Source organism: Phacochoerus africanus, chromosome 15, assembly GCF_016906955.1.
Source record: "Phacochoerus africanus isolate WHEZ1 chromosome 15, ROS_Pafr_v1, whole genome shotgun sequence".
Taxonomy (NCBI): domain Eukaryota; kingdom Metazoa; phylum Chordata; class Mammalia; order Artiodactyla; family Suidae; genus Phacochoerus; species Phacochoerus africanus.
Genome location: NC_062558.1, coordinates 90,474,986 through 90,491,375, shown reverse-complemented (window position 1 = coordinate 90,491,375; position 16,390 = coordinate 90,474,986). Strand labels below are relative to the sequence as shown.

Sequence of the window (16,390 nt, the reverse complement as noted above, 5' to 3'; positions counted from 1 at the left end):
AGGGGATCCTGTTCTCCTCCCGCAGGGACCCCATGCTCGAGCAGGGCCCACCTTATCTGGAACCCCACAAAGCTCTCCTCTGACACACACACACTCAAAACGCACCTAACATACATTTCCCTTGTTTTGGAGATGCTGGACTAACACATCTGTCCTGTTCTGGCCCCAAATTCAGAACCAGGGCAAAGAGACCAGGCATCAGATCTGGGAGGAATGGCCTTGTCACCACATCCTGGCTCCCTGCCTCTGCTTCCTTGTCTGTAATAATAATAGTAAAGATAGCTGACATTCGCAGGCCAGGGCCCAGGTACAGTGCCTTAACCGGAGTTGTCTAACTTGATCTTCTTAAACACCCAAGGAGGGCCAGGTCCATTCTCCCATTGTACAGATGGAGGAAACTGAGGCATATGGAGATGAAGGAGCTGTCCCAGGGGCTCCCAGCATTTAGTGACATGGTGCAAGTATCTGGGCCAGGTCTGTGGCTGAGGGCGCCCTAAGCAGCCCTCATTGCGTACAGTGTCCATATACTATGAATTTTTCTGTGTCTCCATTTTTCAAGGGTCCCCATTCCTGACTCCCCACCCTCATCCCAACTCAGCTGCTCCTTGACTCCCAAAGGTCCCGGTGGAGCGACTGCAGGAGGTCTGCTGGGCAGCAGGTTAGCCTTAGGCCAGGGGCGCCCTCGCATTTTGCAGTCGACCCCCCACCAAGCTCCCAGACGCCCTCCTCTTAGCAGTAGCTGTGTCTGTGAAGCAGAGACTGCCAGTGCCATTGCAGCTACGTATTTATTCCCTGTGTCTGAGCCCTCGCCTCCCAGAACCTCAGTTTTCACATCCGTGAAATGGGGGTGGTGACAGGAGCCGTCTGCAGGTTCCCGCGAGGCTCCAGGCGCCCAGAAGCCCTGGCCCGGCGGGGGCGGGCGGCCCGAGGGGCGGGGGCCCGGGGCCGGGCGGGGGGCGGGCGCCGGGCGGGCTGCGCAGCGGCGGGCCGGGCGGCAGAACTGCTCCCGCGTCACAGCGCCAGGCGCGGCGGGGAGATGCGGCTCCTGGCGCTGACGGCGGCCGTGCTGCTGGCGCGGGCTCCAGCTCCGGGTAAGCGCGGCGGGGCCAGGCGGCACGGGGACCCTGCGGTGGGGCGAGGGCGGCGGGTCCCTGGGAGGCCGGGGCTCGGGGCTTGGGCCTGGGCCGGGAGGCCCCGCCGCCTCCGGGCCGCCTCCTCCCGGTCCCCGTCGGCGCCCGTGGGCCCGGGGATGGCCGTCCCGGCGGCGGAGCTCGGCTGTGCCTCCCCAAGGTCCGGGATGCGGTGGCGCCCCTTCCTCCCTCCCCGTTCGGCCGGGCCCCCTAGCGCTCCGCGGAGACCCGCCGCAGCCCGCTTCCCCTCCAGGGGCCAGGCCTCCGAGTGGAAGATGTGAGCAGGACCGTGCGAGCCCTAGTTTTAGTTTGTTTTCTATTTTCTTCCCAATATTCAGCACTGACAGCTGTTGGCAGGTTAGTCTGGGCAGCAACGTTAACTCTTGAGTTCCTCGGATCATCCCTGTCCGAAGGGGCTGGATGTGCGCAGGCGGCGGTTGGGGTCTGGGGACTTGTTGCGGGCGTTTTGCGATGACCAGGCCTGGGAAGAGTGGGGATATGCGGCTGGATGAAGCGGAGACCTTTTACCAAAGCACCCTGCTTTAAGGGGCAGCCTCTGCCCGCACTGATGGCTTTCATTTGGGGTTTCTGTGCCCACTTCTAAGTTGCTGAAGAATTTTTTCTCTTTATTCTCCCCAGAGCTGAAGGGGCTGTGCTGGCTAGAATACTACTACTAATAATAAATATATCCATGGCACTCACATTTCCTTGAGTGCTACAGTTAGTTATCTCATTTAATCACAGCAATGCTTCAAAGTAATAATGACAAAAATACATATTTATATATCCAACTACTTTGGGAACATTAACTCAGTTAAGCTTGCATCTGGGGGATGTGCTATTATTACCCCCGTTTTATAGATGAGGAAGCTGAGGCCAGGTCCAGGAGTTGACTTGTTCCAAGTCACAAGGCTTATAAGTGGTGGACCTCAAAGGCTTATAAGATTTGAACCCAGGAAGCCTGGCTCTGGACTGCTCCTGCTGTCGAGGCTGTGATGCTGGGGTTTTGCAAGTTAAGGCGGCTGATGCACAGAGTTAGGTAATTTTCCAAGGGCCATCCAGTTACCAAATGCTGGAGCTGGCATTTGAGCCAGCATAGATCAGAGTCTGAGACGAGGCTGGGGGGGGGGGGGGGGTGGACTTGGATCACAGTGGCAAGAAACTTCTCCATTGTCTTTTGGCTACTGGTGCAGTGAGGTTTCCAGTGAACTTGAAATCTATCCTGTGGAAAATATTCCTTTCACAGTTGTCACTGTCTTTGCTGATGCTTACTGGAGGTTTGACTGAGATGGCTGGCCCAGAGCAGCTCTAATGACCAACAACCAGTGTCATACATGGGGCACAGGGTTGTTCATTCCCAGAGTTCCATGACCAATTTCCTAATCGCAGGTGCTGTCGGAGAGGGTGCACCCTACAGAGTGGCTTTTGGGGAGTCAAGGTCATTCTCATGTTTCCAGGAGAGCTCAGGAGCCTTGAGAGCTGGAATTTGGGAACCTTCAGTGTCTACTCTGGCTGTGCCCAGGGCTCTATATTGAGGACAAGGCTATGTAATGACCCACCACGTGCCCTTAACTCTTCTAAGTGTTTCATCCTCAACCCCTTGTCAACACCCTCGATCCCCCAAAATGGAACCTCTTTATGCATAAATCTGGACTTTAACTGCTGTGCTTCTCTACCTCACTTTTTGGGGTGAAGTAGAACCTTAGGAGTTACCTGGTCCCACCTTTCATTTTATAGAAAAGCAAACTGAGGAGCACAATATTTACCAAAGCCATGCTGTAGTTTCCATTGGTGGTGAGGAGTTGTCTCTGATGCCAGATGGCCTAGGTTTGGATTCTAGCTCTGCCATGTTCTGTGCAAGCTCGAGCAAGTGGCTTAGCCTCAGCCCTTTTGCCTGTAAAATGGGAATAAAGACAGTATGAGGATAAATTGAGAGATACATCAAAAGCACTTAGAACAGTACTTGACCTAGAGCTGACACCCAGCAGATGTTAGCTTTCATCACTGGACAGGGCCACGTGTTTGTCCTGGATGAGAGTTATTTAAGGGCTTAATACAAATGCCTTACCCTATTGGCCGGGTATCACAGCACCTCTACTCAGTAAACACAGGCTCCTAGTACCATAGACTTTTAAGTAATGCAGTTGTGTTTCTTTCAGAGATTTGTCATGAATTCAGACTATCCTTTTAATGAGAATGAGATTTTTCACTGCCAACTGGTACACACAATTTGCATTTCTTATCAACATAGGGGCTCCTGGCTCCCTGGAATGAGTGGGGGCGGTGTCTTCAGGACAGAGAAGCATGGGGCACAGAGCCACTTGCAGTTCACCAGCCAGGTGGGAACAGAGGGACTTCAGCCTGGTCACCTGTGTGCCGCAGGTGAGGCAGGTGCCTTGTTTTTGTTAGAAGTTCGACACTCCCCGGCACCTGTACGTTGCTATACCCACTTCGAGATGAGTGTGTGTGTGTGGAGGGGGAGGAGACAAGGGAGAGGAGGAGGCTGAGTACCAGAAGAGTAGGCTGTGTACTACTTGGCTACACTGATGTCCTTTTCGTCTGTTTTCTAAACTCTTAGTCCTTTTCATGACATTATCCAAATGGGAACAAGATGATTAGACCCCATAAATCGTATCCACAGGAAATTAGTGTTTCATGACAAGCAGAACCAGCTACATACGTGTGGGATCCAGGGCAAAATGGAAATGCAGGACACCTCCTGAAAAAAATTATTAAACTTTTAAGAGAGCCAGTGCAGCGATTAAATCAGGTTGGGTGGGTGTGTTGGGGAGGGGGGGTGGCGGGGCGCTCCAGGCATCGGGCCCTGTACACCATACGCCCAAGAAGCCCACCCTGCTTCTAGGTCAGCGTGTGTGTCACTTTCTGTCATTTCCACCTGCCCTGCTCTCAGGGCAGGCACAATTTTTATCGGTATTTTAAAGGGTTTTTTGGTTGTTCTTGTTGAAGCCTTATACCCACCATGAAAAGCACTATCCTGTTTTTGAGATGAGGAAACTGAGGCTCTGAGGGCCTCACTCCACATAGAACCAGGTTTCCAGCCTGGATTTGTTAGATTCCTACCCCTGGCTCTCCTCCCAGCCCTGCCACATCACTGGGAAGGCCCTGGACCCATCTTGGTTCCCAGCCCATGGCGGGGGGTGGGGGGGTGCAGGCACACCTTCCTACCAAGTCATGGGGCAAGTGCTTATTGAAGGAGAAAGGTTCTCTGCCCAACCCTCTGTTTGGGTCCTTCTTTCCTGCCTGTGTGGTTATAGTCCTCCTTTAAGAGCTGGTCTTAGGAGCTCTGAGTGGGGTGGAAAGTCCCCTCCTGAGGTCTCTCTACAGACACGGTGACTGACTGTGCCACGATGTGGTGCATTTTACCAGACGACACTGATCTTTCCACTTCCAGCCTGTGCCAGGTTCCTCCTGCCTCAGGGCCTTTGCACAGGTAGAACCATCTCACGGCAAGATCGTTCTTCCTTGCTGCCCTGAATTTGTGTGATGAACTCTGACTCAGCCTTCAGCTCACAGTCACCTCTCCAGGGGCTTTTTCCTCCATGACCCATAGATGAGCTCAGAATCTCACCTTGATTTTCGTAAGCCCTACACCTTTGCTCTGTAGCATGTGACACTGCTTGTAGTCACATTCTCCCATGTCTTTTTCCCAACGACCAGTGCCTTGCCTGCTGGACTCTCAGCACCACGAGGTTAAGGATGCCTCCTCACCCAGTGTCTGGCATGTGGCTGTTCTCAGAGAGCATGTGTTGAACCAAGCATATGCTGGAGTGTAAGCTGGAGGAAGGTGGAGGTCGCTAAGGGCAGGGGTAGGCAATCTACGTTCCACTCCGTTCCCTGCATTGCAGGGTCAGAAAGCAGAAAACTAAGTTCTCCAGCCTAGAATGATGGCATCACTTCTCCCTCCTTAGCCAGGAGAGGGGCACTCTGCCCTGCCCGGGGCTGCTCCCTAACCTTACCGGTGTCAGGGGGTCTAGTGACACCCAGCCTCCCATGTCTTATAGCTGGCTTGGCCCACGTTTGCTTGCTTTACCCCTCGGCCCCTCTGCTCTGGATGCTCTGTTATCAGAATTTTGTTTCTCACAGTTCTGGAGGCCAGAAGTCTGAGGTCAGTGTCTTGGCAGGTTGGTTTCTTCTGAGGGTTCTCTCTTTGGCCTGTAGACGGCTGTCTTCTCCCTGTGTCTTTACACGGTCTTTCCTCTACGTGTATCTGTGTCTTAATTCCCTCTTCGTATAAGGACATGGGTCACATTGGATTAGGGTCTGCCCTAAGGGTCTCATTTTAACTTAGTTATCTCTTTAAAGGCTCTATCTCCAACACGGTCTCCTTCGGAGGTAGTAGGGACTAGGATTCCAACATAAGAATTTCCCGGGGACTCTATTCAGCCCATAACAGGGGTATTTGCACTTCAGTAGGAGAACCATCCCTGGGCCATGTGTGAGCAAAGTATGGGACTGAGGGCAGAGAGATGTGCTGGTAGAGAGAGAACGGGGTTCATCTGGGGGAGGTAGTTCAGGGATCATCTGGGGGAGGTAGTTCAGTCCCTTCCCTTTCGTGGGAGCTGCTGACTTGGCCTGAGCTGCAGAAGAGGAAGAGTTACTAGTCTGCCTCCAGGATGGAATCTGGCCTCCCATGGGGACCGGAACACTTGGCACGTTCTCCTGGTTTCAGTCACTATAAATAATCCCTCCTTCATGCAGCGTTAATAGGAGGAGACTAGGGTGTGGGGTCCCGGCTGTGCTCTCATCCCATCCATGTTGTTTCAATTTCCTGCCTTCCCCAGCTCTCCCTGCCTCCAGTGGGGAGTCCTCGGGGGCGGGCGGAGCTGGACGTCAGTTCTGGAGGCCAGCTGCTCCAGCTCTGCTGCTCTCCGCCTGCCGACCCCTGGGTTGCTGTTGGAGTGGGGTCAGCCTGGTGTGCCCAGCTGTGTGCCTGCTGGCCAGGGAGCTCCAACCGTGGCTTGTGGGGACTTCAGACAGTATCCTGACACTTGGGGAAAGTGCTTTTGGGTGAATTTAACATGGCATATGGGTGCAGTGCTGGCCAGGTGGGTGATTTGCCTGGTGGAGGGGGAGACGACGACGACGACAGCGAGGGCACTTCCTCCTCTTTTGTCCTGTGACAGTGACTTGTGAGGACCGTGAGATTGTTAAGAGGGAGCTTGTGCCTTCATTGGTTACATGTTGATCCTCATTGTCCAAGTCTCTCCCTCTGTGGCTTTGTCCTTTGTCCCTGTGAACCTAGAAGACCTCATTCTTGTCCACAAGGAGCTGAGGACCTTTTTCTTTGGAATTTACTTCCATCTGTTTTTTCTTTCTTTTCTTTTTTTTTTTTTTTTTTTTGGTCGTCTTTTCTAGGGCTGCACTTGCGGCATATGGACATTCCCAGGCTAGGGGTCTCATCGGAGCTGTAGCCGCCAGCCTATGCCACAGCCACAGCAACTCGGGATCCGAGCCGCGTCTGTGACCTACACCGCAGCTCACGGCAACGCCGGATCCTTAACCCACTGAATGAGGCCAGGGATCAAACCTGCAACCTCATGGTTCCTAGTCGGATTTGTTAACCACTGAGCCACAACGGGAACTCCCTTTTTTTCTTTCTTTTTAAATCATAACAGAAAACCAGTTACCGTATGGTAAGCTGGATAGTGACTCCCAAAGATGTCTGCACCCTGATCCCTGGATCTGTGAATATCATCTATGGCAAAAGGCCATACAATTACACTATGGGTGTAATTGTTAAGGATCTTGGAGTATCCTGGTGGCCTGGCATTCAAAAGAAAGAGAATGAAAGGAGAATGACTCTCAAGGTGTTTGGTGTATTAAATCAGTGGTGGAAACCTCATATGAGGATGAGCTTATTGCCTGGAGTTCTATAATGAAAGATACTTTTTATGTCACACGGCCCCTCTCCATCCCAGTGCCCACGGGGTCTCACCTTGTTGACTCACAGCCTCTTCACAGTGGAAGGTCCAATCTCTCTTTCATCTTTCCTACTTGCTTACCTGCGGCACTGACCAGAGTTCAAAGCTTTGGGTGATTCTGCCCTCAGGGCCCAAGTCCCTTCGTGTGACCAGAAGGTGGTGTCTGGGGGCCATTTATAATTCAAGGTGGCCTTGGGGACACTTGATTGTGCTGTGGGGTGGGCAGGGAATGGCGCTTCCTGGAGTTGTGCACTGGGCAGTGCAAGGCTGACGATGTGGGGTCTGGGGAGGACAGAGCCATGCTTGGACAGAAGGAGGCTCTGGGCATCCTGTCCTTTCAGGCTCTGCCTGTTTGGGGAGCTCCAGGGCTGCATGACTACACTGCACCATCCCTGGAGATGCCATGCAGTGAGTCTTCTGGGAGGAGGCCTCTGTGAGGGCAGTGGGGCTTTCTTGGACTTGGGGGGGCATGGGGGTGACACTCTCAAAAGTCAGCTTGGGGCAGAACAGTGGCTGGGGAGGGGCAGCCCTAACTAGGAAACCAAAGGACAGGAAGTAGTGGACCAGGAAAGGACAGGAAGTAGCACCCTTGGCTGGAATCCTGGAGCATCTTTTGGGTTGCTGGGAGAGTCTGGCACCCCTCCCTGCTCCTGGGCTTTATTCCTGCACTTTACCTCTTAGACCATGGATCATGGTCCAAAGAGATTTAGAGCAGGAAACTGAGACCCCCGTGCCATTCCAGCTCCCTGCTACTAGTTTAACACCCACCTAACCAGTACTGATAATCTGCCTTGTTATAGTTGAAATAGCTGACACAGCGAAAAGGGCTTAGAGAGGCTGCTCCTGGACCCACAGCATTGTCCACTCAGGGAGGTGATGAAAGTGAAGGGAGCAAGCCTTGGGGAGGCGGTGGCAGGGGAGGGGAGGATTGGATGAGAACTGGAAAGTTTTAAGAGATTGCAAAATTTCCAAATCTTTTTGTGAAATCTCTTGAATTTTAAATGTTAGCAACTAATTAGACATTTTTTAAAAGTGCTTCTGGACCAGGTGGTCAACAGCATCCCACAAGAATGGGATCATCTCATAGATGAGGACATGGGGCCCCACAGCGGCCCCAGTCCACACCCCAATGAGGGCTCCTTTGAGAAGGCAGAGTGAGCATAGGGGTGGGGGTGGCCAGCCTCTCTGGCCGTGCAGATCACCTTGGCTCCTGGAGGGAAGATGCCCGGTATGTCCACCTGGGGAGAGGTGATGGCCTTCCTCATTTTCTTTCTTCCTTTTTTCTCTGCAGAGGTCTGTGGGGCCCTCAACGTCACCGTGTCTCCAGGACCCGTGGTTGACTATCTGGAAGGGGAAAATGCCACGCTTCTCTGCCATGTCTCCCAGAAGAGACGGAAGGACAGCTTGCTGGCTGTGCGCTGGTTCTTCGCGCGCCCAGACGCCCAGGAGGTCCTGATGGTTAAGATGACCAAGCTCCGGATGGTGCAGTACTACGGGAACTTCAGCCGCAGCGCCTATCGGCAGAGGCTGCGCCTCCTCGAGCAGCGGCGCGGCACCCTCTACACGCTCTCTGTCCTGACCCTCCGGCCAGCGGATCAAGGGCACTACATCTGTAAAGTCCAGGAAATCAGCAAGCACCGGAATAAGTGGACGGCCTGGTCCAACGGCTCCTCGGCAACAGAAATGAGAGGTAAGGGCGCATCCGCTCTCTGGGCAGAGGTGTCAGGGGATAGGTAGTGGGCGTCTCTCTGGCTGGCCAGGCAGCAGTCCCCAGATGGCTCTGCTGAGCTAGAGCACATCTTTTTATTTATTTAATTTCTCTCTCTCTTTTTTTTTTCTCTTTTTTTTTTTTTTTTTTTGAGGAGGGAGGGCTGCACCCGTGGCATATGGAGGTTCCCAGGCTAGGAGGTCGAGTCGGAGCCACAGCAACACAGAATCTGAGCCATGTCTTCAACCTACACCACAGCTCATGGCAACCAACGCTGGATCCTTAACCATCAAGGCCAGGGATCGAACCCACATCCTCATGGATCCCAGTGGGGTTCATTAACTGCTGAGCCATGAAGGGAAATCCCTATTTATTTAACTCAGTGAATTTTATTCCATTTATTGTTGTACAGCAATCATCACAACCCAATTTTATAGCATTTCCATCCCAAACCCCCAGCCCATCCCCCCCACTCCCAACATGTCTCCTTTGGAAACCATACGTTTTTCAAAGTCTGTGAGACCATGTCTGTTCTTCAAAGAAGTTCCTCGTGTCCTTTTTTTAGATTCCACATATAAGTGGTAGCATAGCACGTTGGTGTCTCACTGTCTAACTTCACTCAGCATGAGAATTCCTGGGTCCATTAATGTTGCAGCAGATGCCATTATTTCATTCCTTTTTATGGCTGAGTAATATTAGAACACATCTTTTCAGCCTCTAAGGGCCACGGGCTATGAGCCAGGCCCTGGGAATGGGGTTAGCTGCTTGGGCTGACAGGTGTTGTAGACTCAAAAGGCAGGATGGAAACGATAAGTGTCTGGCCCATTGCGCCCGGCTTGTCCTTGGGCAAAACCTTTTTCGCAACTGAAAGATTGGACTGGCTGTGTCCCTCGCCTCCAGCTCTGGTCTACACAGCCTCGATCACTTTGCCTGGGTGGTGGGGGTGGGGCAGTGGGAATGCTGGGCGCCTGGGGAAGGAGGTACATGTTGGGAGGTCCTGATGCCTGATGTGAATTGCCAGGAGCAGGGTGGGGAGGTGGCTCTGATCCATTGTCCAGAGGAACTGATCCAAGCCCCATGCAGCAGCTCACTGAGAAATTCATTCAAAAGTGGGCAAGGGACCAGAGGCAGTCCTCTCTTCCTGGAGACAGATAGGCAGTGTGGGCGTGTTCTGGAACATCTTAGCTACCAAGTACCATATTAAGGGGTTATCTGTTTTTTTTGTTTGTTTGTTTGTTTTTGTTTTTTTTTTTAACACAGATGTTCTATTCAAGAAGACACCTCTCACAATTTTAATGACTTATTCTTGTGTACTAAAACCACGTCTTTGATTGCTTTGAATTTGATTTTGGTCTGGTAGACGATCAAGAGCATCACAGAGTAAAGCTGATGATCCCAAGTGTGAAAAAGAATCTAATTTTCTTATGTACATGTCGTGTAATGTTAAAGGCGTCGGTGACGCTCTTTCGTTAAGCTTTTTTGAAGGAATGAAGCTCAGCTGTGAAAAGGAATTTTTTGTATCCTATGTTCAATAATTTTCACGCATAGTCCAACTTCATTTGTCGTTAAGAGTTTGCTTATTTTAATGTTCTTAAGCATAGAAGGATGCATTATCTGAAATGTTGTGCACTCTTTCTCCTTGAGCAAATTAATTCAAGAAAACAAATGACTGGTAATATAAATATGTGTTTTGGCACAGAACATAGGAAAATACATTGAAGGATCACAGGCTGAGGAGGGAATCCATTCTGAATATCGCTTGGCTTTGAAATATAAGACCTATATAGGCCCTTTTAATTTTTATGTCCTAGTGTATTCTGGAGCCATGCACTAAAGCTCTTGGCAGTAACAACTATCTGCCCATTAGAACAGATACAAAAGTTCCCTACAGTCAAGCGAGTGCCGTCATCAGATGCATTATTTCATGTGCATCTACTTACAGTGAATGAAGCTGGATTCCTTCTAGAACATTTATTTGGATACATGCTGCAAAAACCAGAGGTGGTTCTTAAGACTTCACTAGTAATAATCTCTTTTTCTTGCTTGTTCTCCCTCCACTTCCCTTCTCCTCTTTCTTCCTTCTCTTTCTCCTGCTCCACCCCTTCCTCTTCCCTCTCTCACTTCCCCTCCTCCCCTCCTCTAGCTTTTTTTCCCCCCCACTGCCCTCCACATCCCTCAGATGGCTCACTTGGAAACATCTCAACCCCTGGGCACAGCGGAGCCTCCTTCACTGTGTGAGCTCTGCCTCAGGGCCTCCTGCCCCTCACCCTTCCTCAGCCTCTGGGCAGGGCCGTGCTTTTCAGAACGAAAGATTTCAAAGCTTTAGGAAGCAATGACCATACCATCTAGAAAGTCCCACTTAGGCTCCCAAGGCACTATGTCAACAGGGTTGAGGAGAGGTAACCCCAAGGAAATGGCTTGTGTAAGTTGGAGCGTGGCCACCACAGCCTGGGGGCGCATGTGGAGGCCCAATTGTGTCCTCCTTGTGCCAGGCTGGGGACAGGGCCCCAGAACCAGCCTCCTGGGGTAGCTTTCCTGGCCCTTTGCCTTGCGCATCTCTAGGAGCCCTGTTTTGCTGCATCTCTACTTCATGTTAGTGGTTGTTATATGGAAAAAGAACAACGCAATGAGGAGTTCTGTGGGTTGGAATATGAAATAGAAACTCCCAGAGGTGTTTTTGAAGTTTGTGTCTTTTCTCTGTTAGACCACACAGTTCCTCTTTTGAAACATTCTCACGTGGCTCTTCCCTTTCCTACAGGCTTCTTAAGCCGACCACCGGCCAGGGGTGCTTCTCCTGGAGATTCTTTCAACACTACCCCCACCCCCTGCCCTTGACCGTGGAGTGTTGGACTACTGTGTTCTCCTTCTTTCCATGTTCTTAATTCTTTTCATCTCAATGTTGCAAATGAACGTTCACTCTTCCTGCTACATTTAGGGGTGGTTCCTGGCACAGAGCCCGTGTCATATGAGCATTGGCTCTTATTATTTATCCTGATTTCCATATGATGCTTGTCTTCTAGTGCAGAAATAATATAGCTCAGTTAGAGAAAGCATGGAAAAATAGCAAAAGGGTTTAAAGAAGAAAATATCTCCACCCAGGCATCACTTAACATTCAGTGTAAATCCTTGCAGTCATTTCTATGCAGGTAGAAATTCAAACCTAATTGTACTCATACTTTACTGTTTGTGACTGGCTTTTCTTATATTACGAAGTAATGTGTGCTTTCTCCCTTGTTGTTCAATATGCGTCCGTAATGTAATTTTAATGGTGGAGTAACAGTCCTTGATGTGGATGGACCAAGGTTTATCTTCCCGGTTGCCATTACTGGACATTTAAGTTATTCTAAATCCTTATAGTAAATCTCCACGAATGTCCCTGTCCTTAGAAGAAAGTCCTAGAAATGAGACCGTGGGGTCCAAAGGTATACTCGGGTTGATATGGACACAATTTAGATTGATGCAGCTTAAAGAGGTAAATTGACCTCTAAGTAGTTAATGAATTTGTGTTCCCACCAGCACTGAAAACGCCTTCTCCCAATGCATCTCCTATATAACATATACTTTTGGAGCAGGATGGGGAGAATGGCAATGATGGTGATGAGAATGAATGCTGGGATTACGGCCTGGTACACAGGTGACCCACAGCAAGGCCTTGATGGATGAATGAAATGTCTGTGAGAGCCCCTCTTGCCGGGGATGACCTTGGAGTGGGCGTGGCTTAGAAGATGGGCGACCTCGCCTCTTTCCCTGGCTGTATCCCAGGTGTACCTCTTATTCGAAGTCCCTGGTCCATCCTTCCTCATCCATCAGGCTTTCTTTGTCCTCTCCAGCCCATGGAGAGCTCTCCTACCCAAGGCCTCCTGTTTTTAGCCCTGTTCACACAATATTGTGTGTTCAGTCGACTGTTTTTGCAAGCTGCTGTGGTACAGGGTTGATGTAAAAAAAAAAAAATTCCACGTAAAAAAGTCAGATGTAGAAACGACAATGTGGAAGTCTTTCACCTGCTCACATGCTAATACCCCTGGTTTCACTGCTATCCCCAGAGGGATTCATTTTTGGCAATTTGGTTTAGATCAAGTCCCTCTCCTACTGGCATGCATGCACACATACATGTATTTTACATGTCCACACACATATTTTTTAATAACACCACACTTACTGCCTTATAAATATTGTTAATAAAATTTATATGTACTTTCTTGTAACTGATATTTTCTAGTGAGACAATACCAAACTGCATTCCGTCACTCCCCTAGTGATGAACACATAGGAAACATCTAACTTTTCATTAATACAACCAGTGCTTCAGTGAACATCCTTATACACATTTCCAAGTGTTTCTGTTGGTTAGATTCCTGGAAAGAGATTTGCTGGGCCTAAGGCTATGCATATTTAAATTTTTAATAGACAATGCCAAAATGCTCTCCAAAAAGACTCTAAGATTTATTCTCTGACCATCATTGCATGATAGTGTCTATTTCCCTGAAGCCTCATTAACAATGGATATTATTAATCTTTTCCATTATTTATCACAATGATGGGAAAAATAATATTTCATTGTTTTAATTTCGATTATTATATGCAACACAATTTAATTTCAATGATTGCATTCAATTATTAGTGAGGTTGAGCATCTCTTTGTATGTTTATTGACTGTGTAAAAGTTCCTTCTGTGAATTACTGGTCCATAATCCTTGCCTATTTTTCAGTTGGTTGCTGCCTTTTTCATACATAAGTATTTTTTTTTTTTGATCATTAATTCTTTAGCTCTTATATATGGTACAATTTTTCTTCCTATTAATTACTTATCATTATACTTCATTTATGTTTTCCTTTACCATATAGATATTTTGCATTTTCAGGATATTCGTTTAGCTAAAATGGCCATTTTTTTCTTTATGGTATTCCTTTTTCTGGTGGTATTTTTTATGGGGATAGATCAAATCTGTATTTGATAGATCGTGCATGGTACCTTGGTTTTGTGTCTTACTTTGGAAGGTATTTCCCACCCCGAGCTTATAAAAGGGTTTTCCATAGTTTTCTTTAACATTTTTTTAAAGTAAAAGAAAGTTTTACTCCTTTATCTTTTTGGAATCCATCTTTATATAAAGTGTGTAGTAGCTAATTTATATTTTGTTTCCAAATGGCTCTCCTGGTATCCCCGCATTATCCATTGAAGAGATAAAATTTCCCTACGTTGTAATGCTACATTTTCCATAAGCTAAATCCCTATATTTGGAAGTAAACTCTGAATACCTCATCAATGTAACACTATTTTAATTATTTTAGAATATGGCAAGTCTCTTTATTTTTTCTTTAAATCAACATCTGGGCTATTCTTTTTTTTTTTTTCTTTTTTTCTTTTTGGGGCATATGGAGGTTCCCAGGCTAGGGGTCCAATCACAGCTGTAGCTGTCCACCTACGCCACAGCCACAGCAACGCAGGATCCGAGCCGTGTCTGTGACCTACACTGCAGCTCACAGCAATGCCAGATAATTAACCCACTGAGCAAGGTCAGGGATCAAACCTGCGTCCTCATGGATGCTAGTTGGGTTTGTTAACCGCTGAGCCATGACGGGAACTCCTGTTCTGTTCTTACATATTTAGTTTACACTGGGGGAAAGGACTCTCAGGCAGTGTTGGAGAGTCAACCGGAGGCCCTCCATGGAGATGCACAGCTGCGGCGTGATGTGGCAGCACATGCAGCCCGTGTTATTTCCACCCGTGTCCAAGTTGTCTGGTGTCCTGAGAAGGACGTTGGTTGTGTCCTGTGTACTGTGCTGGGGAGACACTAAGTGGACCACACGATCTGTGTGGGGAACTTCATTTCCAGAGATATAGAGTCAATCTAGAGAAGAGTAGCAAACACGAGGAGGAAGTGAGCAGCAACCTTCAGAGATATGGTCAGTTCCACCGAGGAAGCTTTGCTCAGCAAAGACCTTGCATTGGAAAATAGGAAGCACTACAGTGTTCTTCAGAGCTAGGTGGATTCACTTCTCCCTCACTGTGGGCATTTTATGGAGCACCTTCTCTGCACCTCGCTATGCTGGAAACTTGGGGACACATGGGCCCATCTGTCTACAGGGGTGGCAGATATACAAACAAATAGAATGTTATGTTAAGGGCAGTGATACAGGGGTACACGGGGCATGTGCCAATGACAAGAGGGCCCCTTAGGATAAGGGAGGAGGCAATGCTTGAGCTGACACTGGCTGTTTAGGTAGGGCAGGGAGCAAAAGGGGGCAGCATTTCAGTAGGTGGGGGACCCTGCAGCAGGTCTGGACTGCTGGAGCCAGAACTGGGTGGTGGGAGTGGTGATGGCAATGGATTACTAAGGGAGACAGGCAGGGCTGATGGAAGAGAGGCTTATACTGAATATTAAGGAATTTATGCTTGATTTTATAGGCCAGTGGTCTCAACTTTGCCCAAAGATAAGAATCACCAGGGCCATTGTTAACATGCAGATTCCCGGCATCTGCCCAGGAGATTCTAGTCTATTAAATCTGGGTTGGAATTTGCATACATAACATCCAGTCTCTGTGACTCCATCCTGGAGTACGTTGGGGAATCTCTGTTTTGTTCCTTGGAGAGCCTGTGAAGCATTTAAAGTCTTTTGACAGACCCCTCTGTTGGCTGCTTGGGACATGGATTTGGGAGGAGGGGGACCAGACTACAGGGTGAAGAGGCAGTTTTTTGTCGTTTCCCAGGCTTGAAGTGAGGCCATATTTGAAAGTAGCAATGGAGAGGCATTAGAGGTCAAAAAGTCCCTGATCTCTGGATGTGGGCACAGGAGAAAGCTGTGGGATGACACCCAGGAGTCCAACTCAGTGTGTGGTGCCTGCAACTGACAAAGGGAATGCAAGAGATGGCGTTGGTCCACAGGGGGACCAAGAGGGAGGTGGCTGGAAGCCAGCCTGCAATGATGTCCCGTAAGAACACGGAAACGTGAAGCTGAAGCTCCCATCTGATCTGGCCAGTGAGAACTGATCCCAAGTCAGGCAAGTGAGCCCATGGGGGTGTTAATTTCCCCAAGGGGCGGGGGCCAAGGGTGGACCCCTGGGAAATGCCAATATCTGGGGCAGCGGTTGACCTCTCTTGGCTTGGCATCTGGAATGGGCCCCTCTGGGCTAGCCCACTGGCTATCTGGAAAAGACAAAGTGTATTCAGTGGCAAGCAGCACTGGAGGGTGAAGAAGATGCAGCAGCTCTTTCCCAGGAGCCCAGAAGGTCCACCTGTGGGAAATCCAGGGGAGTGCAGTCTTCCAGGCAGGGATGAGCTGCATTGACCTTGATCCTTGCAGCCTGGTGAGCCCTGTGTCCTCCTTTCTGATGACAGTCATCTCTAGATGACAGCTTCTGCTCATTCATCATGAGCAGGTAAGATGCAGGTGTGGGTCTCTCTGCAGGCAAGACCTGAAGAAGTGACCTGAATGGTATGGCCCCGCCGGACCCCAGGATTAGGGAGGAGGTCAGGTCCGGAGTGTCCTGTGCCCAGACTGCACAAGGCTGGAGCTGGTGGAACAGGGAAGTCAGGATGGAAATAAAATGAGTACTGGCATAGGTTCGGGATAATTTCCAACAGGAAGATGAAGCTGCCAGGCGAGGTCTCT

The 16,390-nt window shown here is 49.5% G+C and overlaps 1 protein-coding gene across 1 annotated transcript in view; it reads left to right on the top strand.

The window, feature by feature from the left end:
* Positions 1 to 983: 983 nt before the first annotated feature.
* The window catches only part of VSTM4 (V-set and transmembrane domain containing 4), an 89,098-nt gene continuing 73,691 nt past the window's right edge, over positions 984 to 16,390 (top strand). Inside the window, exons 1-2 of the mRNA XM_047761402.1 lie at positions 984 to 1,091; positions 8,364 to 8,762. Coding sequence (XP_047617358.1) covers positions 1,037 to 1,091; positions 8,364 to 8,762 — 454 coding nt within the window. The 5' untranslated portion in view covers positions 984 to 1,036. The remainder of the gene's footprint in view (positions 1,092 to 8,363; positions 8,763 to 16,390) is intronic.